Source organism: Galeopterus variegatus, unplaced genomic scaffold, assembly GCF_000696425.1.
Source record: "Galeopterus variegatus unplaced genomic scaffold, G_variegatus-3.0.2 Scaffold3078, whole genome shotgun sequence".
Taxonomy (NCBI): Eukaryota; Metazoa; Chordata; class Mammalia; order Dermoptera; family Cynocephalidae; genus Galeopterus; species Galeopterus variegatus.
In genome coordinates, this window is record NW_007729189.1 from 107,600 (window position 1) to 129,893 (window position 22,294).

General features: G+C 56.1%; 1 protein-coding gene across 1 annotated transcript in view; it reads left to right on the plus strand.

Moving 5' to 3' along the window:
* Positions 1 to 22,294, plus strand: part of LOC103599747 (obscurin-like) — a 155,222-nt gene that overhangs the window by 16,958 nt on the left and 115,970 nt on the right. Inside the window, 18 exon segments of the mRNA XM_008583906.1 lie at positions 411 to 677; positions 927 to 1,196; positions 1,439 to 1,705; positions 1,808 to 2,074; positions 2,171 to 2,437; positions 3,389 to 3,661; positions 4,373 to 4,639; positions 4,827 to 5,093; positions 7,218 to 7,490; positions 8,001 to 8,267; positions 8,715 to 8,981; positions 9,083 to 9,346; positions 9,625 to 9,888; positions 12,604 to 12,867; positions 14,061 to 14,324; positions 18,991 to 19,254; positions 19,852 to 20,115; positions 20,414 to 20,677. Of these exon segments, the coding sequence (XP_008582128.1) occupies positions 411 to 677; positions 927 to 1,196; positions 1,439 to 1,705; positions 1,808 to 2,074; positions 2,171 to 2,437; positions 3,389 to 3,661; positions 4,373 to 4,639; positions 4,827 to 5,093; positions 7,218 to 7,490; positions 8,001 to 8,267; positions 8,715 to 8,981; positions 9,083 to 9,346; positions 9,625 to 9,888; positions 12,604 to 12,867; positions 14,061 to 14,324; positions 18,991 to 19,254; positions 19,852 to 20,115; positions 20,414 to 20,677 (4,800 nt within the window).

Here is a 22,294-nt window from a genome sequence, read left to right on the forward strand (position 1 = left end):
ACACATGGGCACTGGAGAGAAGGCAGGGCATGCACGCATGGGGTAGGGGTATGGGGGGCAGTGCAGAGGCGGGGTGGGGCATGGGCCAGGGTATATGGGGCAGGATGAGAACATTCAGGGCAAGGGTGCTCCGGATGGAGATGGGGTGTGCCCACTTTTCTGGTGGTTAATTGTAAGCAGTCAGCAGGTCCCAGACCAGCCCTGAAGAAGACACTCAGCCTGGCTACCTGCTCACTGTGGTGGGCAGCTGCCTGCGGGCTGTGGGGGTCAAGCAGGCACCAGGCCCTTGGCTGCTTGAGGCCCAGAGCACAGGCCCAGCCAGCTTGTTGGAGCCCGCTTGGGCAAAGCACCCAGCCCACAGGTGCAGGAGTGCTGAGCCGCAGCGCTGAGTCTCTCGTTGGCTCCCACAGAGCTGCCGGTGACGCTCCTGCGCCCGCTGCGGGACAAGATCGCCATGGAGAAGCACCGTGGTGTGCTGGAGTGCCAGGTGTCCCGGGCTAGTGCCCAGGTGCAGTGGCTGAAGGGCAGAGTGGAGCTGCAGCCGGGTCCCAAGTACGAAATGGTCAGCGACGGCCTTTACCGCAAGCTGGTCATCAACGACGTGCAGCCGGAGGATGAGGACATCTACACCTGTGACGCGGGTGGCGCCAAGACCAGCGCCCAGTTCTTTGTGGAAGGTGCGGATGGGGCGGGGTGGGCAGCTCTCTCAGATGCCGAGGGGAGAGTCTACTGCTTCTGTAGTGTGCCCTGGTGTTCTGGAGGTGGGCAGCTCTGACGGGCGCTGTGGGGGCTCTGGGCAGGCGGAGCAGGATGTTAGCGCGCGTGGGGTTGGGGAGAGGGTTTGTTCCGGGAAGCGACCCAGAGCCTCAGGAAGGGAGGTTGGTCCTCCCACAGGACCCTGCCAGTGACATGCCCCTTGCCCACAGAGCAATCCATCACCATCGTGCGGGGCCTGCAGGACGTGACAGTGATGGAGCCCGCTCCCGCCTGGTTCGAGTGCGAGACCTCCATCCCCTCAGTGAGGCCACCCAAGTGGCTCCTGGGGAAGACGGTGCTGCAGGCTGGGGCAAATGTGGGCCTGGAGCAGGAGGGCACTGTGCACCGGCTGACATTGCGGCGCACCTGCTCCACCATGACCGGGCCCGTGCACTTCACCATCGGCAAGTCCCGCTCCTCAGCACACCTTGTTGTCTCTGGTGAGTGCATGGCACACTCTGGCGGGGGCACCCGCGGCAGGGCTGTGAGTGGACACGGAGCAGGGCCGTGGGCGGATGTGGCTCAGAACCACAAGTGGACACAACTCAGGAGCCTGAGTCGTCAGGGCCTTGAGTGGATGTGGCTGAGGGCTTTGGCTGGACATGGCTTAGGGTCTGGGGCAGGCAAGGGCAGGTGGTCTGGTGTCCTGTGGGTCTAGCCCTGCTCTCTCTCTCCTCTACAGACATCCCTATGGTGCTCATGCGGCCACTGGAGCCCAAGGTGGGGCGTGAATTGCAGTCGGTGGTCCTGTCCTGTGACTTCAGGCCTCCTCCCAAAGCTGTGCAGTGGTACAAGGATGATGTGCCCCTGATCCCATCCAACAAGTTCAAGATGAGGCTGGAGGGCCAGATGGCCGAGCTGCGCATCCTCCGGCTCATGCCTGCTGATGCTGGCATTTACCGGTGCCAGGCGGGCAGTGCCCAGAGCAGCACCGAGGTCACTGTGGAAGGTAGGAAGCCGTGTGGGAGGGGGCATGGGGCTGCCAAGAGGGTCTCTGGGGGTGGGGACAGCCAGCAGCAGGGGCGCTAAGGCCCCAGTGTGCTCCTTGCAGTACGGGAGGTGACAGTCACGCAGCCGCTGCAGGATGCTGAGGCCACAGAAGAGGGCCGGGTGTGCTTCTCGTGCGAGCTGTCCCATGAGGATGAGGAGATCGAGTGGTCACTCAACGGGACGCCCTTGTACAATGACAGCTTCCATGAGATCACCCACGAGGGCCGCCGCCACACGCTGGTGCTGAAGAGCGTCCGGCAGGCGGGCGCGGGCACTGTGCGAGCCTCCTCCCGCAAGGTGACAGCCTCTGCACGCCTTGAGGTCAGAGGTGAGCTGTCTCTGCATGCTCTGTGGGGTGTGCAGAGACCCCTCGTTCCCTGGGATGGGTGCCTGGCTTCCCTCACTGGCTATGCCCTCCCTGCAGCGAAGCCGGTGGTGTTCCTGAAGGCACTGGACGACGTGTCTGCTGAGGAGCACAGCACGCTGACCCTGCAGTGTGAGGTCTCAGAGCCCGAGGCCCGCGTGGTGTGGCGCAAGGATGGCGTGGACCTGGGCCCTAGCGACAAGTACAACTTCCTGCACACGGCGGGCATGCGAGGGCTCATGGTGCATGACCTGAGTCACAAAGACGCCGGTCTGTACACCTGCCATGTGGGCACCGAGGAGACCCGGGCCTGCATCAGTGTGCACGGTGTGTGTCCATGTCAGCTGGAGCTTGGGGAGGGTGGTGGTGCTGAGGTCGGGTGGTCCTCCTTCATCCTGGGTGACCCTCTGAGATCGGAGAGCTGCTCTGCTGAGCCAGGATTGGTCAGGGGAGCCTCCTGCAGGAGCTGGGGGATGAGAGGTCAAGGAGTAAAGGGCAGGAGGCTGTCCTGGCCCCACCTGGGAGTCCCCACAGGGCTAGAGATGTTCGCTGTGTGCCACGGCAGAAACCGGGTGTGGGGGGAATGGGGGACGTAAGGGGAGCCTCCTGAAGGAGGCAGGAGGGAGAAGCTGAGGTGCTGGGCAGGGGCTGCACAGGAAGGGTTCCCGGGCCAAGGGCACAGTGTGCTAAAGCAGCAGGTGGGCTGTGGGTGGGCCACTCTCCTGTGCCTCATGGAGCCTCAGAGAGGCCCAAAGGTCACCAGGCTGGTGGATGGAGCCATCACCTGACCCAGCTGTGCTGTCTCGGAGGCTCGGGTCCCTGCAGCACATCCTTCTCGGCCAGGGCCAGGTTTCCCGACTGGGGGGCGGCTGCCTGTCCTCCTGCCAGTGGTTGCTATCTTGGCCCTGCTACCTGTGATCCTGGTTTCAGTCCCTACACGTTTTGGTTTTGTCGGCGTGCACAAAGTGGACAGCCGGCCTACTGTCCTGGGACCCTGCGGTGGGTCCTGGATAGCCTCGCTGGTTGGTGCTATGATGGAGGGGACAGTAGCGTAGGGACTCGCCCCAGAGAGGAGGAGGCCCCCCTTCTCTCAAGGCCCTGTCCTTCCTCTCCTGGAGGGGATGAGCCAGGACAGCTGCCACCACAGCCCACATCTGTTGGTCGCCCCAGCACCAGGAGTGGCCAGCTGAAGGCCGGCAGGTGTGGCCCCAGGCAGCGCCGCTCTCTCGGGCAGGCATCTGTGGGCTGCTGGCATGATGAGTCTCCCATGGCCCACAGACCTGCTCGTGGGCATCACCAAGAGGCTGAAGACGGTGGAGGTGTTGGAGGGCGAGAGCAGCAGCTTTGAGTGCGTCCTGTCCCGTGAGAGCGCTGACGACCTAGCCACGTGGACTGTCGCTGGGAAGACTGTGGGCAGCTCCGGCCACTTCCAGGCTGTGCGCCAGGGCCGCAAGTACACACTGATGGTCCGAGACGCTGCGCTGAGTGACGCCGGGGAGGTGGTTTTCTCTGTGCGGGGCCTCACCTCCAAGGCCTCGCTCATTGTCAGAGGTGAGCACAGCAGGTGGGACGGGGGCTTGTGGCCACGGGCTGAGGGGGCTACTGAGCACACGCCCCTCCCCAGGTGGCCAGGGGCTGCCAGGGGGTGCTTCTGGGGACTGTCTCCCCCACCTCTAGTGAACTCCCCTTCTAGAGGCCAATGGTGGGGACCCCTGGGGCACCTGTTGGGGTGGTGGGGGAGGTTCTGGTCATCTGAGGGGGGTCAGTCTCTCAGATGAGTGTCTGCAGTCCTCTGTACAGGCTCAGGATTCTGGTTTCCAATTCATTGTCTATCCTGAGGGGTTGGTAGCTCCCAGCACACATGTGTCTTGTGAAGTCAGTCTGAGGATACTAAGCCAAGTGTGAAATCAGCTGTGAAACTGCCACCAATGTTTGCGAGCTTGTGCTCCTGCCGTGTACACTTGGTACAGATTGGTGGAGCTCGGCTCACAGGTGGCACCATCCTGTGGCCACACTGAGTTGTGGGGCTCTGGATGATGCTGAGCATTTGGGCTTCTGTGGTCTCATATCCCCTCACCTCCCAGGTCCTGCCTTTTTGATGGGGGCTTTGGCATTTCAAGGCCCTGAGGCTTCTGGGGTTCGAGGTCTCAGAGTTGGATTTGGTCTCCAGAGACTGTTCCCAAATGCCTGTCCCTGTCCTCATCCTGGCTATGGCTGGCACCGTGGCCATGCCCTATGGATGACCGTCTCTGCTCTCCTCAGAGAGGCCGGCAGACATCACGAAGCCTCTGGAAGACCAGCAGGCCATACCGGGGGAGGACGTGGTGCTGAGCTGTGAGCTGTCCCGGGCGGGCACCCCAGTGCGCTGGCTGAAGGACGGGAAGGCCATCCGCAAGAGTCAGAAGTACAACGTGCTCAGTGAAGGCACACGGGCCATGCTGGTCATCCGCGGAGCCTCACTCAAGGATTCGGGCGAGTACACATGTGAGACAGAAGCTTCCAAGAGCACAGCCAGGCTCCACGTGGGAGGTGAGCACCACACGTTGCCCCACAGGGGCCTCTCTCCCTCAGCCAGACACAGTCTCCCCTTCTTCTGTCCCAGGCAAAAAGGGCTCGCCCAGGTCCCAGAGTTCCATGGCCGTGCCAGGAGGGGAACAGGGATGTCGTGGGGTCTGTGCAGGCCTCACGCTCCACCTGTTCCATTTCCCTCCCCCAGAGAAGGCAAACCGGTTCACGGAGGAGCTGTCTGACCTGCAGGTGGAGGAGAAGGGCACGGCCGTGTTCATGTGCAAGACGGAGCGGCCCGTGGACACAGTGACCTGGTACAAGGGTATCACTGAGCTGCAGAGCTCGGAGAAGCACATGCCCAGCCAGGAGGGCCTGACCTTGAGGCTCACCATCAGCGCTCTGGAGAAGGCAGACAGCGACACATATATCTGCGACATTGGCCAGGCCCAGACCCGGGCCCAGCTCCTGGTGCGAGGTGAGGTCACCCAGAATGCTCAGGCAGAGGCTTTGATTGTGGTAGACCCTGGAAACTCGGAGGCAGTCGGAGATCGGGGAGCCCAGCCTGAGTGTCCCCGTCTCTAAGGGTGGAGGGGCTCACCCTGGGTGGTCTCTGAAGCTCTCCAATGCAAGCGCTCTGCATGTGTCTGTGCACACGACGTGTCGCCTGTCCCACGTGCTGACAGCCAGGGAGCCTTGAATGTTCCCCAGGGAGAGTGTATGGTCACTGTGACCGTGGTTGGTCATCATGGGGGATTTTTGTGTTTCCACATTTGAGTGGTGGTTGCAATCGGTAGGTAGTTGAGGGCTCTCTGCTTGGAAGATAAGAAAGCTGGGGTTTGAGTGGGTTGGGGGCTGGCCCAGGGCCAGAGGGCATGTGACCACAGCTTTCGCTCAGCTGAGCCCTGGCTGGCATCCAGGGCCGAGGCTGCTGGAAGCCCCTGCTGGGGTCTGACTATGGGAACCACAGGGTTCAGTGCCGGAAGGCCTCTGCAACAATAACTGGAAGTAATATAAAAAGACAGCTTCATTTCTGTTGTTGTCCTCTTTTTTTAGTGAAATCAGTGAATTCAGTAAATGCAGTGAAAGTATTTTGTAAGCACAGTAAAAGCCCCGTGATCTCATAAAAGTTTGCATTCATGTGAATCAAAAAACTCAGTTAAGGTGAGAATCATAAAAATCACAAAAGGTACCAGTTACAAATTTAAAACATACACGTGTCCTCCCATCCGGTGGGTAGGCCAGGGCCATCTCTTCGTGGGTTGGTCCACAAACAGGAGTTCCACCTCTCCTGCCCTGTGTGCTGTTGGCGTCCACTTCTTTAAAGTGGAGTCTTACCTTCAAGGCACTTGAGAACTGGAAGGAATCAGACTGCAGGATCCATCTCAAAACTGGTGAATTCTTTCTCATCTTCAGCGCTCATCACTCAACAGCAAAAAGTTTATTTCTAGAAATTTACATTTTTAAAAATTTATTTAGTTTATTTTATTTTTATTGACGTATACACATTCATGGGACACAGAGCTGACCGTCAGCACCTGTGTCCAGAATGTGATGATCAGGTCAATGCTGTCAGCATGCCTAGTACCTCAGATTGCAGGTATTTCCTGTGTCCCCAACACAGCCTCTCCCTCCTCCCCCTGCCTACCCTGTGTCTGTTCTCTCCCTTTGCAAGCCCAACACACCACTGTGGTCTTTCTTTCCTTCTTTCTCTCTTTGCTCCCACTTATGAATGAGGACATGTGATATTTCTTTCTGTGCCTGGCTTATTTTACTCAACATAATTTTCTCCAAGTTCATCCATGTTGCTGCGATGGCAGTATATCATTCTTTTTTATGGAAGAGTAACAATATTCCATGGTGTGTATAGACCACATTTTTCTTATCCAGTTGTCCATGGTTGGACATTTAGGTTGGTTCCGTGTCTCGGCTATTGTGAGCAGAGCTGCGACGAACACAGGAGTGCAGGGATCCCTTTGACATGATGATTTCCATTCCTTTGGGTCTATGCCCACACGTGGGATTGCTGGATCGTACAATAGTTCCATCTGTAGTTTGAGAAACCTCCGTGCTGTTTTCCATAGTGGCTGTACTGTTTTACAATCCCACCAACACGTTTTCTATTCTCTGAAGCATTTGATTTAAATTCCAGTATGGCCATACCTCTTTTTTTTCACACCTGAGTTTCACCTATGAATGCAAGATTTCATTACCTTGCATGATTGTGATGACAAGCACAACTGGTTTGGGAGCAGACAGCTGCTCCGTGTGAGCACAGTTCCATAGGAGGGGCATGAGGACGCTGGAGGCCAGAGGGGAACCCCCAGCCTGATCACTCAGCAGGCTGCGGACTTGCCCAGTGAGCTCTGCAGAAGGACCCTGGGGCTGGAGGGAGGTGGGTTTGGGGCTCAGAGGTTGACCTAAAACAGGTATTTTTGGGCCACCAGCTCTGATCTGCGTACGAGTTTCCAAGTCCCATCAGCACAAGTGTGTTAAACAGAGCCGCTTTTGCTTGGGCCTGGGAAGCACCATAGCTCCCTAAGCAGGGGTCCAAGTTCACCTCAGATGGCAGATTCCTGACGGGCCCGTCTGTGCCCCACAGGCCAGACAGTGCTCGTCACCGAGGACCTAGAGGATGCAGACGTGCAGGAGGGCTCCTCAGCTACTTTCTGCTGCCGTGTGTCCCCTGCTGACTACGGGCCAGTGCACTGGTTCCTGGATAAGACCCCTCTGCATGCCAGTGAGCTCAATGAGATTGAGGTCCAGCCTGGGGGCTACCACATACTTACCCTGCGGCAGCTGGCGCTCAAGGACTCGGGCACGGTTCACTTTGAGGCAGGCGACCAGCGGACCTCAGCCAACCTGCGGGTCACTGGTAAGTTGTGTGCCTGCGGGACCAGGATAGTGGTGGGTGTCACCAGATAGCCTGTGTTGCTCAGTAGTGTGGTCTCTGCCTATGGGGTGAGGGCTCAGATCCCAGGGAGGTGAGCTCGGAAGACTGAGCGGAACCTTTTAAGGATGAATTGTTTCTACATGGTGTGCAGAATTTGTGGCCAGTGTGGCATGGATTGGCTGTGTCCCCGCTGGGGTGGGAACCATGCAGACCCTTCCCTGTCCCCTCGACAGAACTTTCTTTTTTTTTAGCATCTGGTGGTATGGGGATCCAAATCCTTGACCTTGGTGTTATAACACTATGGTCTAACCAATTGAGCTAACCAGCCAGCCTGTGACAACCCCCTCTGTCGCACCAGCCTGAGGTCGTCCGGTGGCAGTTGACCCAGGGTGTTACCTCATCTGCAGAAAGATCCGGGGTTGACCCCCGTTAGCCCTTGAGCAGCAGCGCAGTAGCCCACATGCACCCTGTGCTCCTCCCTCTGTCCCCCAGAGAAGCCAGCCGTCTTCTCCCGGGAGCTCTCAGATGCCACAGTCACAGAGGGCGAGGACCTGACCCTCGTCTGTGAGACCACCATTCCAGACAGCCCCGTGTGCTGGACCAAGGACGGGAAGGTGCTGCGGCCATCTGCCCGGTGCCAGCTGACCTATGAGGGCCGCCGGGCCCAGCTGGTCATCACAGGTGCCACCGTGCAGGACGGTGGGCGCTACAAGTGTGAGGCCAGTGGGGCCGGGAGCAGCTCCATCGTCAGGGTCCACGGTGAGCCCCCCAGGCAGGGCGTGGTTCAGGCGCCTGTGCCTGTCATCTTGCACAGGCGGATGTGGACTTGGGGTGAGGGCTGCCCACAAGGAGCCACACACAGAGGGCTCTCTATTAGCGCCCACGCTAATGACCTCATTGTAACCTAAATATGCTTTTAAAAGGCTGTATCCCCAGTCACATCCTGAGGTCCTGGGTTAGGGTTTCAATGTACGGATTTTGGGGGACACAGGTCAGCTCATAACACTCAACCCTGCCGTCTGCTGCTGTGCGGTTTGCTTTTCTGCTCACATTTTCTGACGCAGTAGTCTTAGGGTCACTGCCACTGGTCCCCAGTGTAGAAGCAGCAAGCCGTGCCTGCCTGCTGCCCCTAGCCCTCCACCCCCGGGGGGACCCCAGGTGGTGTCTTGGATGGGGAGGGCGAGCTGAGCCCATGGCTGTCCGCAGCTCGGCCAGTGTGGTTCCGGGAGTCCCTGAAAGACACGGAGGTGCTGGAGAGTGGTGCCGTGACTCTGCGCTGCATGCTGTCGTCTGTGGCTGCACCCGTGGAGTGGCGCCGGGGAGACGACATCCTGAGGCCCGGGGGCAAATACAGGCTGCGCCAGGAGGGCGCCCTGCTGGAGCTGGTGGTCCAGGACCTGCAGCCCCAGGACAGTGGGAAGTACTCATGCTCCTTTGGGGATCAGACGACCTCCGCCACACTCACCGTGAAGGGTAGGCGTTCCGTTGCCCTGCCCACATGGCCCCATGTGGCCCCTTCGTCCAATTTAGGAGAATGAAGACTGTGCTCTCTGTGTCTGTCTGCTTTGTTTCAGCCCTGCCTGCCCAATTCATAGGAGGACTAAGAAACAAGGAGGCCACCGAAGGGACCGTGGCCACAATGAGGTGTGAGCTGAGCAAGGAGGCCCCTGTGGAGTGGAGGAAGGGGACAAAGACCCTCAGAGATGGGGACAAATACAGCCTGAGGCAGGACGGGGCTGTGTGTGAGCTGCAGATCCGTGGCCTGGCTGCGGCAGATGCTGGGGAGTACGCGTGCGTGTGTGGGCAGGAGAGGAGCTCGGCCACGCTGACCGTCAGGGGTAAAGACCGTGTGGCCAGTAGATCCACATTCTGCTGTCCAAGTGCTGGCTTCCTGCTGCCTGTCTCCGTTCATTTCATGTTCTTTTGGCTACGCATGGGATTTTTTCCAGCTGCCTGGGCTGTTGTCCACATCTCGAGACACCAGTTTCTGTAGCCAGGTTCCCACCCCTCGTGCCACCGCAGATTCTGTCCTGTTGGATTCTGTGTGTTGTCCTCTGTCTTGTACCCCAGTGCTCTCTAGAGAGTCTGATGCTCTCTGTGTGTGACCTTGTTGCAGCTCTGCCTGCCCACTTCATAGGAAGACTAAGAAACAGGGAGGCCACAGAAGGGGACACGGCCACGCTGCACTGTGAGCTGAGTAAGGCAGCCCCTGTGGAGTGGAGGAAGGGGCCTGAAATCCTCAGAGAAGGGGACAGATTCAGCCTGAGGCAGGATGGGGCTGTGTGTGAGCTGCAGATCCATGGCCTGGCCGTGGCGGACGCTGGGGAGTACGTGTGCGTGTGTGGGCAGGAGAGGACCTCGGCCACGCTGACCGTCAGAGGTAAAGACCGTGTGTGGCCGTGTGGGCCCATGGCTGTGTGTCAGCACTTTTTCATGTCCCTTCTCTGCCCCCATCTGTGCTTCAGTCCCTGCCTTTCTGTGTGTGTGTCTCCTTCACTTCTTCAGCCTGTCTTTCACGTGTTATGTGGGATGTGTCCTGAGAGCTAGAAAAGGCAGAACACAAGGGGTCCTTCCCAGCTGCTGCTGGGGTCACAGCCCGGGGTAGAGATGACAAGTAGGAAACATGGAATTCAGGTCCTTGCAGGCAGCACACCAGGAAAAGGAATTAAAGGTGAGAGAGAACAAGTCCAGGAGGCAGGAATGTCAGAGAGGAGGTTAGATGGGAGGGCAGCCAGGGCACATGTGCCAGGCATGGGAGGCGAGGGCGCGGCGTGGGTGACACAGAGGCGAGGGTGTGACATGGTGCCCAGCGAGTTGGAGGTGAGGGTGTGTGGGACGTAGTGAAGGCGAGGCCTGTCCTTTAGTTGTCCCCCTGGTTGTGGTCTTGGAGTCTTGGGGCACACTTGCTGACCTCGGTTCTGGTGGCCCTGCTGTCAGCTCCCATCTGTGTCTATTGCTCATGTGGTGTGCGAGGCCCTGTGTGCGTCTACAGGCTGCTGAGTCTGTGTGTCCCTTGTCTTTCCCATTTCTTCTCAGTCCTCACCGTAGAGTTGAGAAAAGGTCTGGGGCCTGAGTGGGTCACAGAAGGGGCCACAGCCACAATGGCATGTGACCTGTGGAGTGCAGGAAAGAGCCCAAGATCCTCAGAGATTGAGACAGGTACAGCCCGAAACACAATGTACTGGGGACTCGCGGCCTGGCTGTGGGTCCTGGGGAGTCTTGTGTGTGTGGAGTTAGCAGCGACCTTGGCTGGAGCTGGGCCCACCAAGGAGGTGAGGCTACTGGACCTGGTTCCCGAGCCCATGATCTCACGGTCATGTCAATAGGGCCGTGGGAGAACTTGGGTCATTTTCTTCACGGGAAGTGGATGGAATGAACACAGACATTGATGAAGGGCCTGGGGTATCTCAGGCAGAGCGGATGGAAAGACACCTCTGCAGGCTTGAGAGGTGTCCTGTTGAGGACGCTGGTGGGCTCCACTCACATGACAAGGATGGACTCCCCAGGGCAGCAGAGGACAGGGTTCTGTGGCCAGGCGTGGCCACCCCTGCCTGTAGCAGGCGGTCCTTGCTCTGTGCACAACGTGCATACCTCTGTGGAGAGGCCTGGCTGCCACGCCATCTTGGGCTGCAGGAACAGGGCACAGCATCCGTAGCATGGAGGCACCAGATCCTCACGCCGTCAGACCTGCCAAGAGACCACAGAGAGTTGTGGGCTCTGAGGCCCATCATGTGGGTGCAGCACGTTGGAAAGAGACCGCACAGGAAGCTGCTCCCTCACTCGACTCCAGGAGGTGCCACCAATGTCCAAGGAACCAGGGTGGCCTGGCTGCCAGCCAGGGTGGTAGATGTCTTACCCAGACCACATGTGGACCCCCTTAGAGGATACTGAGCAGAGGACATCTGCGTGTTTGGAAGTTACCACTGGACCACAAAGTCCCACAGGTGCCCTGAGCCACTTGCCTCCAAGACATCTAGGGGGCTGGAGCTGGGCACCCCGGGGGCCCCAATCTCGGGCTGGCAGGCAGGGGAGGCCACCCAGCCTCAGTGCACAGCAGCCAGGAGCCAGCTGCCTCCTCCCTCCCTCTGATCTTGGCGCCTCCCACGTGCTCCCGTGTCTGGGTGGGTTGCTCCTGCATTTGTTCATTTGCTCATTTCTTCATGCACTAGGCTCAGGCATCAGGGAACCTGTCACACGTGGGCTCTGCCTGCACCGAGAACACAGGGTGACATTCCAGGAGGACGGTGGCACTCTCTTCCCTCCTGGCCGGGGTGGTCACTGTTTCTGGTCTGTCCTGGTCAGTGTGGGACTCTGGCCTCAGGAGCATCAGGAAGCAATGAAAAGCAGGCACTGGTGGGACCACGTGGGAGAGGTTGAGGCAGCCTGTTCTGTGTCTCCTTCCTCCAGCCATCCACCAAGATGACAAGACAACTGTAAAACAGAGCCACAGAGGGGTCCATGGCCAAAGCGTGGTGTGAGCTGAGCAGCCTGCCTGAGCCTGGGTCCTGGGGGGTCAGATACAGTCTGAGCCAGGACGGGCCACGGGAGATCCTGGGAAGGGAGCTATCCCTTCTGGTCGCCGCCTCTGCCTGTCTGTTCCATGGGTCCCATGGCCATTTCCATGTGCCTGTCCTCATCCCAAGGTCCTCACTGAGCATCGCAGCTCCTCCATAGCCTTCCTCGCTGGCCTTGGCCTGGATGGGCACCACTGGACGGTCCTGTGCTTCTGCGGCACCGTTTCCAGTCCACTTGTCATGTCACCAGGCTTTTAGCCTGTTCCCTTCAGAGTGTGTCTCATTGTTGAGTGTCCATGTCATGTCTCCCAACATTCTCTGGAGAGCCTGATGCTCTTTGTGGCCTCCGCAGCCCTGTTAGCCAGGTTTATAAAGTATATAAGGCTTGAGGAGGCCACGGAAGGAGCCATGGGGAAATGTTGACAGGCTGAACCAAGGGAAGCCACAGTTCGCAGAATGCCTCTCATATCGTGTCTGTGCCCAGTGTCCAGTTGGGGTTAGTGTATTTGCCATGCTGTCCAAGTCCTGTCGCTTGCATGTGCTCGGTGTGATTGTGTCCATGTCCTTCTGATCCTCACCAGCCCTGCCTGCCAAGTTCACAGAGGGTCTGAGAAATGAAGAGGCCACAGAAGGGGCCACGGCCACGCTGCATTGTGAGCTGAGCAAGAAGGTCCCCGTGGAGTGGAGGAAGGGGATGAAGACCCTCAGAGATGGGGACAAATACAGCCTGAGGCAGGATGGGGCCGTGTGTGAGCTGCAGATCCGTGGCCTGGCCATGGCAGATGCTGGGGAGTACTCGTGCGTGTGTGGGCAGGAGAGGACCTCGGCCACGCTGACCGTCAGGGGTAAAGACCTCACATGGCCAAGTAGTTTGGATGTCCACATGCTGACTTCCTGCTGTCCACTTTCACTCATTCCACGTTCTGTCCCGGTGTCTCCGCCACCCTCTACCCGTCACTCTACCTGTCACTGCATGGAATCCCTTCACCTTCTTGGGCTGCCGTGTGAACAGGAGACAGCAGCATCTGTAGCCAGCCTCCCACCCCTCGTCCCACCATGGTTCTGTCTTGTGGTCCTGTAGGATTGTGTGTCTTGCCTTCAGTTCTGTCATGTCCTGTCACCCAACATTCTGGAGAGAATCTGATGTTCTCCACGTATTTTTGAACTTCTCCGGCCCTGTGTGCTCGATTCATATAAAGTATGAGACCTGAGGAGGCCACAGAAGGGCACAGCCACCATGTTAACAGGCTGGACCGACAGAAGCCACAGTCCACAGCCTGTGCTCAGCACACCCCGCACATGGCCCGTGTGCAGTAGGGTTTTGTGTCTTCTCTGTGCCATCCACGTCATGTGTCTTCCATGTGCTCAGAACGTGTGATAGTGTCTGTGTCTTTCTGATCCTCCTCAGCCCTGCCCGCCAAGTTCACAGAAGGTCTGAGGAATGAAGAGGCCACAGAAGGAACCACAGTCACACTGCAGTGTCAGATGAACAAGACAGCCCCTGTGGAGTGGAGGAAGGGAACAAAAACCCTCAGACAGGGGGAGAGATATAACCTGCAGCAGGACGGGGCCGTGTGTGAGCTGCAGATCCGTGACCTGTCCGTGGCGGACGCTGGGGAGTACTCGTGCGTGTGTGGGCAGGAGAGGAGCTCGGCCACGCTGACCGTCAGGGGTAAAGACCGCGTGTGGCTGTGTAAACCTGTGGCTTTGCACCTGCACGTTGTCTTCACATTACCACTTCCTGCCTTTAAGTGTGGCTCAGCTCCTGTGGTGACACCACGGGCATCTGTCCACTAACTGGGATCCTCCGGGCATCTCCCACCTCCCATTCTCCTTGTCAGGTGTCCCATGTTCCTGTCCAACCAATTGTGTCGTCTGTTCCTCCCAGGCCGTTTGCTTCTCTCACCATCTGCACATTCATTTATTTGCTCACGTTGTGGTCCTTTTTCAGCGTATGTGGCTCCTGTGGTTTCTGTGTCCTGTACACAGAGTCCTCCTGACAATTCAGTGTTCTCAGTGACTGCTTGGCCCTTCCCAGCCCTGCCTGCCAGATTCATAGAAGATGTGAGAAGCCAAGAGGCCACGGAAGGGGACACAGCGACGCTGAGGTGTGAGCTGAGCAAGGCAGCCCCTGTGGAGTGGCAGAAGGGAACAGAGACCCTCAGAGATGGGGACAGATACAGCCTGAGGCAGGATGGGGCCGTGTGTGAGCTGCAGATCCGTGGCCTGGCCGTGGCAGATGCTGGGGAGTACGCGTGCGTGTGTGGGCAGGAGAGGACTTTGGCCACGCTGACCGTCAGGGGTAAAGACCGTGTGTGGCCGTGTGTGCACATGTATAGGTTGTTGTCACATCACCACCTTCTGCTTCTAAGTTTGGCTCAACTCCTATGGTGATCCTGTGGGTTTCTGCCCACGAATTGGGGTCCTCTGGGCATCTCTCCCCTCTCCTCCTCATCCATAAGATGTCCTCATGTTCACGTCGTTGCCCCTTGGCCATGTGCTTTTCTTGCCATCTGTGCATTTGTTCTTGTTCACGTCATGGTCCTTTGGCAGTGTGTGTGGCTCCTGTGGGTTGCTGTGTCCTGCACACAGAGTCTCCTAGACAGTCAGATGTTCTCAGTGACTGCTTGGTCCTTCCCAGCTCTGCCTGCCAGATTCATAGAAGACGTGAGAAGCCAAGAGGCCACAGAAGGGGACACGGCCGTGCTGCGGTGCGAGCTGAGCAAGGCGGCCTCTGTGGAGTGGAGGAAGGGGACGAAGACCCTCAGAGATGGGGACAGATACAGCCTGAAGCAGGACGGGGCCGTGTGTGAGCTGCAGATCCGTGACCTGGTTGTGGCAGATGCTGGGGAGTACTCGTGCGTGTGTGGGCAGGAGAGGACCTCGGCCACGCTGACCGTGAAAGGTAATGACCTTGCATGGGCACCTGAGTGCCTTCTCTCTTTTCCTACCTGACTTACGTGGTCTGTGCTCTTCTGTGTCTCTCAAGGTATTTGCCATCTCATTTCCACAGCCACTCTTCTGATTCAGTGAGGACTCACGGTTTGGACTAGTCTAGGCCCTGGAGCTAGAGACCCCAGTGGTGAATAGTGCAGGGGCCCAGTGAGGCACCAGTGGACATGCGTCAGGGTGTAGGAGCGCTTGCCTGGTGCCACTGGCATCTTGCTGGAGTCTGTGGATATGCCCGGGCTCTCGGAGGTGGATATGCCCAGGCACGGAGGTGATGGCATGTGTGTCCTTTGAGCAACATGCACAGCAATGTTGGGAGCCCAAAATGAGGTGGCCAGGCAGGCTAGGACCCGCTGAATCTGTTGAGAGCGATTGACTTTGGGGAATGTGCCAAGCTTCTGAAGAGGTGCTGCCTCAGTCTACTGAGGTTGCCATAAAGTACCATGGACTGGGTGGCTCAAACAACACAAATTTATTTTGTCACCATCCTGGAGGCTGGAATTCCAAGATCAAAGTGTTGGCAGGGCTGGTTTCTCTTGAGATTTCTCTGCTTGACTTGTAGACAGCCATCCTAATATCCTTCTCTTATAAGGACACTAGTCCTATTGGATCAGGGCCCACCCCGGGGGACCTCATTTTAACTTAATTCTTTTTATAAAGATCCTATTTTGAAATACATCCTGAGGTATTGGGGGTTAGGACCTCAACATATGAATTTTTGGAGGGACATAGTTCTGCCCGTTGCACTTGCCCTCTGGCCTCCCATAATTCATGTTCTTCTCCTATGCAAAATCCTTTCACCCCATCCCAACAGCCCCAAAGTCTTAATCCATTCCGGCACCGATTCTGTGTCCCAAATCTCATCTCAGTATTATCTAAGTCTGTGTGAGGGACACTAGAGGTATGATGGATCCTGAGGCAAAATTCCTCTCTAGTCATGAACCTGTGAAATCACAGGTATGTGCTTCCAAAACAATCACAGAACAGGCACAGGATAGACATTCTTGTTCAAAAAGGGGGAATTTGGAAAGAAGAAATGGGTCACGCATCCCAAGCAAGTCTGAAACATCAAAGGGCAGATTCCATTAGGTGATAAGGTTAGAGGATAATTTCCTTTGGCTCATAGGTCTGTCCTGCAGACTGACCAGAGTTGCAGCTCCACTTCCTTGGCCCCGGGTGGCCACCTGACCCCCTCGTCCTTGATTGGAGGTGGCCTGGCTCTCTGGGCCAGTGGCATTCCTGCCCACTTCTGAACCACGTTTGGGGGTCATTCTTGCCTTTTCTTGAAGGATAACACACGCTTGCAGCTGGATAGCTCTACTGGGTCACCTTTTCGAATCCCAGAAGTTTGACAGCCTTCCTTAGTTTTGTCCCATCTGTTATTTTTAGTCCAAGTGAGTAGTGTTTCTGTTGGTATAAAATTCACAAAACCACTGTCCTCCCAGGCAATTCATGGGGCTTCAAGTTATCAGATCAGAGGGTCCTATACAGATCTTTCCTGTATCATTCTCTCTCTATTCCTGGCTTCTGCTGAGAAGGCTGATTGGATCCATAAATCACACACCTATTCTCTTTACCACTTGATTGCCTTGCCGTAATTTTGGTATTCTTCCCAGAACACATGTTCTAATCTTTGCAATATGGTTAGGTGAAGATTATCTAAATCTTTAATTTCTGGTTTCTGCTTGCTTAACAATTTCTTCTTCCGTCTGTCTTGCTGCTCTCACATTTTACTACAAGTAGCAAAGAGAAACCAAGCTGGGCCTTTCATCACTTTGCTTAGAAATCTCCCCAGCTAAACATCTAATTTCATTGTTTCCAAATTCTGCCTGGCACAAAGCACTAGAACACAGTTTGGCCAAATTCTTTGCCACTTTATAACAAGGATCATCCTTCTCATGTTTTCCAATAACATGTTCCTCGTTTTCATCTGAGGCCTGACCAGAAGCACTTTTAATGTCTGTATTTCCATCAGTAGTCAACTCATGGCAGTTAGGCTCTTTCTCACATGCACCTCAAAATTCTTCCAGCCTCTAGCCATTACCCGGTTCACTAGCTACTTCTGCATTTTTAGATGTTTGTTGTGGTAGCACCCCACTCATGGTACTATATATATATATATATATATATATATGGTAGCCTGGGCTACCACAACAAAGAACCACAGACTGGGCCACTTAAATGGAAGAAACTTGTTTTCTGACAGTCCCAGAGGCTTGTAGTTTGAGGTCAAGCTTTTGGCGGGGCTGGTTTCTTCTGAGGCTTCTCTCCTTGGCTCATAAATGACCATCTTCTCTCTTTATCTTCACCTGGTCTCCTTCCGTGTGTGTCCTTACCTCCTCTCCTTATAAGGACACCAGTCAGATTGGATTAGGACGTACCCTTGTGACCCCATTTATCTTAATCACTTCTTTGAAGACCCTATCTCCAAATACAGTCACATTCTGAAGCAGTAGGAATTAGAACTTCAACATATGAATTTTGGGGGACACAGTCACCTGTAACCCGGTTAGTTGTATCTTATGAAGCTCCTGCTCTTCCTGGAGTCAGAGGGGAAGTATGGCATGTGAGAGGACAAAGGGAGTGGCTAGGAGGCCACAGCTGGAGTGCGGTGGGGTGTACGCGATGTGACTCAAGGAAGTGGCAGCAGTGGGTAAAACTGGGGGTCCAGTAGGGTCAGAAAGGAAAGTGCGAGGGGGAGGAGGCGAGGCTTCACGCGGCCTGGGGTGGTGTGCACTATGCCCAACTGTGTCCAGGCGCAGGCGGTGCTGAATGGGTGCCCTGCCTGGGATAGTGTCTCTTCAGTAAGGCACGACTTTGGGGCAATGGATATGACTGGGAAGTGCCTCCTGTTTCAAGTCACAACTCTTGTATGCAACAAAGTCATGGATGTCCCCTGAGGGAGGTGGCCATCGCTGTGTTGTATACGTGGGTTGCGAGGTGGAGGGGCCTGTCTTGCTTTGGGCAGTGAGAAGTTATGCGTAGGACAAGATACCCTTTGAGAAGAGATTTGGGATAGAGCTCATCTCCTGGCCAACCTTCACCTTGGCAGGCAGAAGGCAGGAAGACCTCACAGTCACTCCTTGGTCTGCATCTTCCTGCATCCCTCCAGCTTGCCTGGTTCTGTGTCCACCTGGATGTTTAGGCTGGGTCCCCAAATACTCCAGAGGGTTTAATGTTTTCTGTCCATCTGACCCTTCCTAGCCCTGCCTGCTCGATTCATTCAAGATCTGAAGACCAAGGAGGCCACAGAAGGGGCCACGGCCACGCTGCATTGTGAGCTGAGCAAGAAGGTCCCCGTGGAGTGGAGGAAGGGGACGAAGACTCTCAGAGATGGGGACAAATACAGCCTGCGGCAGGATGGGGCCGTGTGTGAGCTGCAGATCCGTGGCCTGGCCGTGGCAGACGCTGGGGAGTACTCGTGTGTGTGTGGGCAGGAGAGGAGCTCGGCCACGCTGACCGTCAGGGGTAAAGACCTCACATGGCCAAGTAGTTTGGATGTCCACATGCTGACTTCCTGCTGTCCACTTTCACTCATTCCACGTTCTGTCCCGGTGTCTCCGCCACCCTCTACCTGTCACTGCATGGAATCCCTTCACCTTCTTGGGCTGCCGTGTGAACAGGAGACAGCAGCATCTGTAGCCAGCCTCCCACCCCTCGTCCCACCATGGTTCTGTCTTGTGGTCCTGTAGGATTGTGTGTCTTGCCTTCAGTTCTGTCATGTCCTGTCACCCAACATTCTGGAGAGAATCTGATGTTCTCCACGTATTTCTGAACTTCTCCGGCCCTGCGTGCTCGATTCATATAAAGTATGAGACCTGAGGAGGCCACAGAAGGGCACAGCCACAATGTTAACAGGCTGGACCGACAGAAGCCACAGTCCACAGCCTGTGCTCAGCACACCCCGCACATGGCCCATGTGCAGTAGGGTTTTGTGTCTTCTCTGTGCCATCCACGTCATGTGTCTTCCATGTGCTCAGAGAGTGTGATAGTGTCTGTGTCTTTCTGATCCTCCTCAGCCCTGCCCGCCAAGTTCACAAAAGATATGAGAAATGAAGAGGCCACGGAAGGGGACACGGCCATGCTGCGGTGTGAGCTGAGCAAGGTGGCCCCTGTGGAGTGGAAGAAGGGAACAGAGACCCTGAGAGATGGGGACAGATACAGACTGCGGCAGGATGGGGCCGTGTGTGAGCTGCAGATCCGTGGCCTGGCCATGGCAGACGCTGGGGAGTACTCGTGTGTGTGTGGGCAGGAGAGGAGCTCGGCCACGCTGACCGTCAGGGGTAAAGACCGTGTGTGGCCACATGGAGCTGTGACTTGGTGTCTACACGTTGTTGCCGTGTGAAAACATTCTGCTTCCAAATGCGGCTAAGCTGCTGCGGTGACTTTGTCATTGTCTCTCCACTACCTGGTTCCTCTGGGCACCTCCCACCCCCTCTTCTCCTCCTCAGGAGATGTCCTCATGTTCGTGTCCGTTTTTGTGTGTCCTCTGTTGCTCCTGGGCCACGTGCTTCCCTCGCTATCTGTTCGTTTGTGTCTTGTTCATGCCGTGGTCCTTTGGCAGTCCGTGGCTTCTGTGTGTTTCTGTGTCCTGTACACAGAGCCCACCAGATAGCGATTTTCTCATCGACTGCTTGGCCCTTCCCAGCCCTGCCCCTAGATTCACAAAAGATTGAGAAGACAAGAGGTTATGGAATGGGCCATGGCCACAATGTTAACAGGCGTGACCAACAGAAGCCACAATCCATAGCCTGTGCTTGGCGCACCTAACACAGCCCATGTGCAGTAGGGTTTTGTGTCTTCTCTGTGCCATCCACGTCCTGTGTCTTCCGTGTGCTCAGAAAGAGTCATTGTGTCTGTGTCTTTCTGATCCTTCGCAGCCCTGCCTGCCAAGTTCACAAAAGGTCTGAGTAATGAAGAGGCCACAGAAGGGACCATTACCACGCTGCAGTGTGAGCTGAGCAAGGCGGCCCCTGTGGAGTGGAGGAAGGGGACGAAGACCCTCAGAGATGGGGACAGATACAGACTGAGGCAGGACGGGGCCGTGTGTGAGCTGCAGATCCGTGGCCTGGCCGTGGCAGATGCCGGGGAGTACGCGTGTGTGTGTGGGCAGGAGAGGAGCTCGGCCACGCTGACCGTCAGGGGTAAAGCGTGCTTGTTGCTAGTAGATCCGTGTTCAGATGTCCGAGCACTGGCTTCCTGCTGTCGGTCTTCGTTCGTTCTGAGCTCTCCCATCTCTGTCCCCCTCCTTACATCACTTCTGGAATTTCTTTCGGCTTCCTGGGCTATTGTACAAATCAGGAGCTAGCATCTGTAGCCAGCTTCCCACCCCTTGTCCACCTCAGGTCTGTCCTGTTGGATTCTGTGTCTTGTCCTCTGTCCCGTCCCTCAGTATTTTCCAGAAGATCTGATGTTCTCTGTGTCTGTCCGAACTTGTTGCAGCTCTGCCTGCCCACTTCATAGGAAAACTGAGAAACAAGGAGGCAACAGAAGGGGACACGGCCACGCTGCGGTGTGAGCTGAGCAAGGAGGCTCCTGTGGAGTGGAGGAAGGGACCTGAGACCCTCAGAGATGGGGACAGATATAGCCTGAAACAGGATGGTGCCATGTGTGAACTGGAGATATGTGGCCTGGCCGTGATGGACACTGGACAGTACTCGTGTGTGTGTGGGCAGGAGAGGACTTCAGCCATTCTGACTGTCAAGGGTAAAGACTGTGTGGCCACGTGGACACGTGGCTTGGTATCAACATGTTGTCTTTGCATCACCAGCTTCTGCTTACAAATGTGGCACGGCTTCTGTGGCAACTTGTGGTTGTCTGTTTTCTATTTGGGGTCCTATGGGCATCTCTCGCCTCCCTTATTCTCATTCAGGAGATGCCCTCAGGTTCGTGCTTATCCCTTTGTGGGGCCCTCCTGGGCCATGTTCTTCCTTCAGCATCTGTGCATTTGTTCTTTCATTTATGTCGTGGTCTGTGGCAGTGTGTGTGGCTCCTGTGGGTTTCTGTGTCCTGTACACACACAATCTTCTCAGTGTTCTCAGCGACTGCTTGGCCATTCCTAGCCCTGCCTGCCAGATTTATAGAAGATGTGAGAAGCCAAGAGGCCATGGGAGGGGCCACAGCTACACTGTGGTGTGGGCTGAGCAGGGCAGCTCCCACGGAGTGGAGGAAAGGAATGAAGACTGTAAGAGATGGAGACAGACACAGCCTGAGGCAGGCCGGGGCCGTGTGTGAGCTGCAGATCCGTGGCCTGGCCGTGGCAGATGCCGGGGAGTACGCGTGTGTGGGGGGCAGGAGAGGAGCTCGGCCACGCTGACCGTCAGCGGTAACGACTATGGGCGGCCACCTGAGTGCCTTTTCTCTTCTCCTACCTGACTCACGTGGTCTGTGCTCTTCTGTATCTCTCAGTGTCATTCTCATCTCATTCTCACCATCCTGGTCTGTGATTCACTCCACAAAGGCACACTGAGGACCCACTGATTTGGACCAGTCTAGGGCCTGGAGCTAGAGACTCCAGTGGTGAATAGTGCAGGGACCCCATGGAGGCACCAACAGACAGGAGTCAGGGTGCAGGAGAGCTGCCCAGGCCGCTGGCATCTTTCCAGGGACCGAGGATGTACCCGGGCTCTTGGGCTGCAGGCACGGGAGTGGGGGGTATGTGCACTGTTTGACAGATGTGCAGAGCAGAGTTGGGAGCTTCAGGCACAGGAGGTGGCCAGGCAGGCCAGGCCCTCCAGAATTTGGCAAGAGAGTTTGATTGATCCTTGGGGTCACGCCAAGCTTCTGCGGGAATGCTGCCTTCTGCTCAGGGTGCTGTAACAAAGTGCTGCAGGTGGATGTCTAAAACAGTAGAGATTATTTTCTCAGAATTGTGGAGACTGAAATTGCAAGATCAATGTGTTGGCTGCATAGGTTTCTCCCGAGATGACCTAGCTTCTAGACAGCCGTCTTCTCCCTGTGTTTTCACGTGGTCGTCCTCTATGTGTATGTCTGTGTCCTAATCTCTTTTATTAAGGACACCAGTCACATTGGATTAGGGCCCACCCTAACAACATCATTCTACCTCATAAAGGTCCTATTTTCAAATACAGTGACATTTGTAGGGGAGGGGGACAGATTTCAGGCCATAACACTCCACCCTCTGGCTTCCCAAAATTTATGTTCTTCTCGCATGCAAAATACACTCACACCATCCTAACAGCCTGAAAGTCTTAAGCCATTTCAGCATCAGCTCTATGTGCAAATCTCATCTAAATATCATATAAATTAAGTGTGATGTGGGACTCACGCTAGTTAAAATTCCTTTCTGATTGTTAACTTATG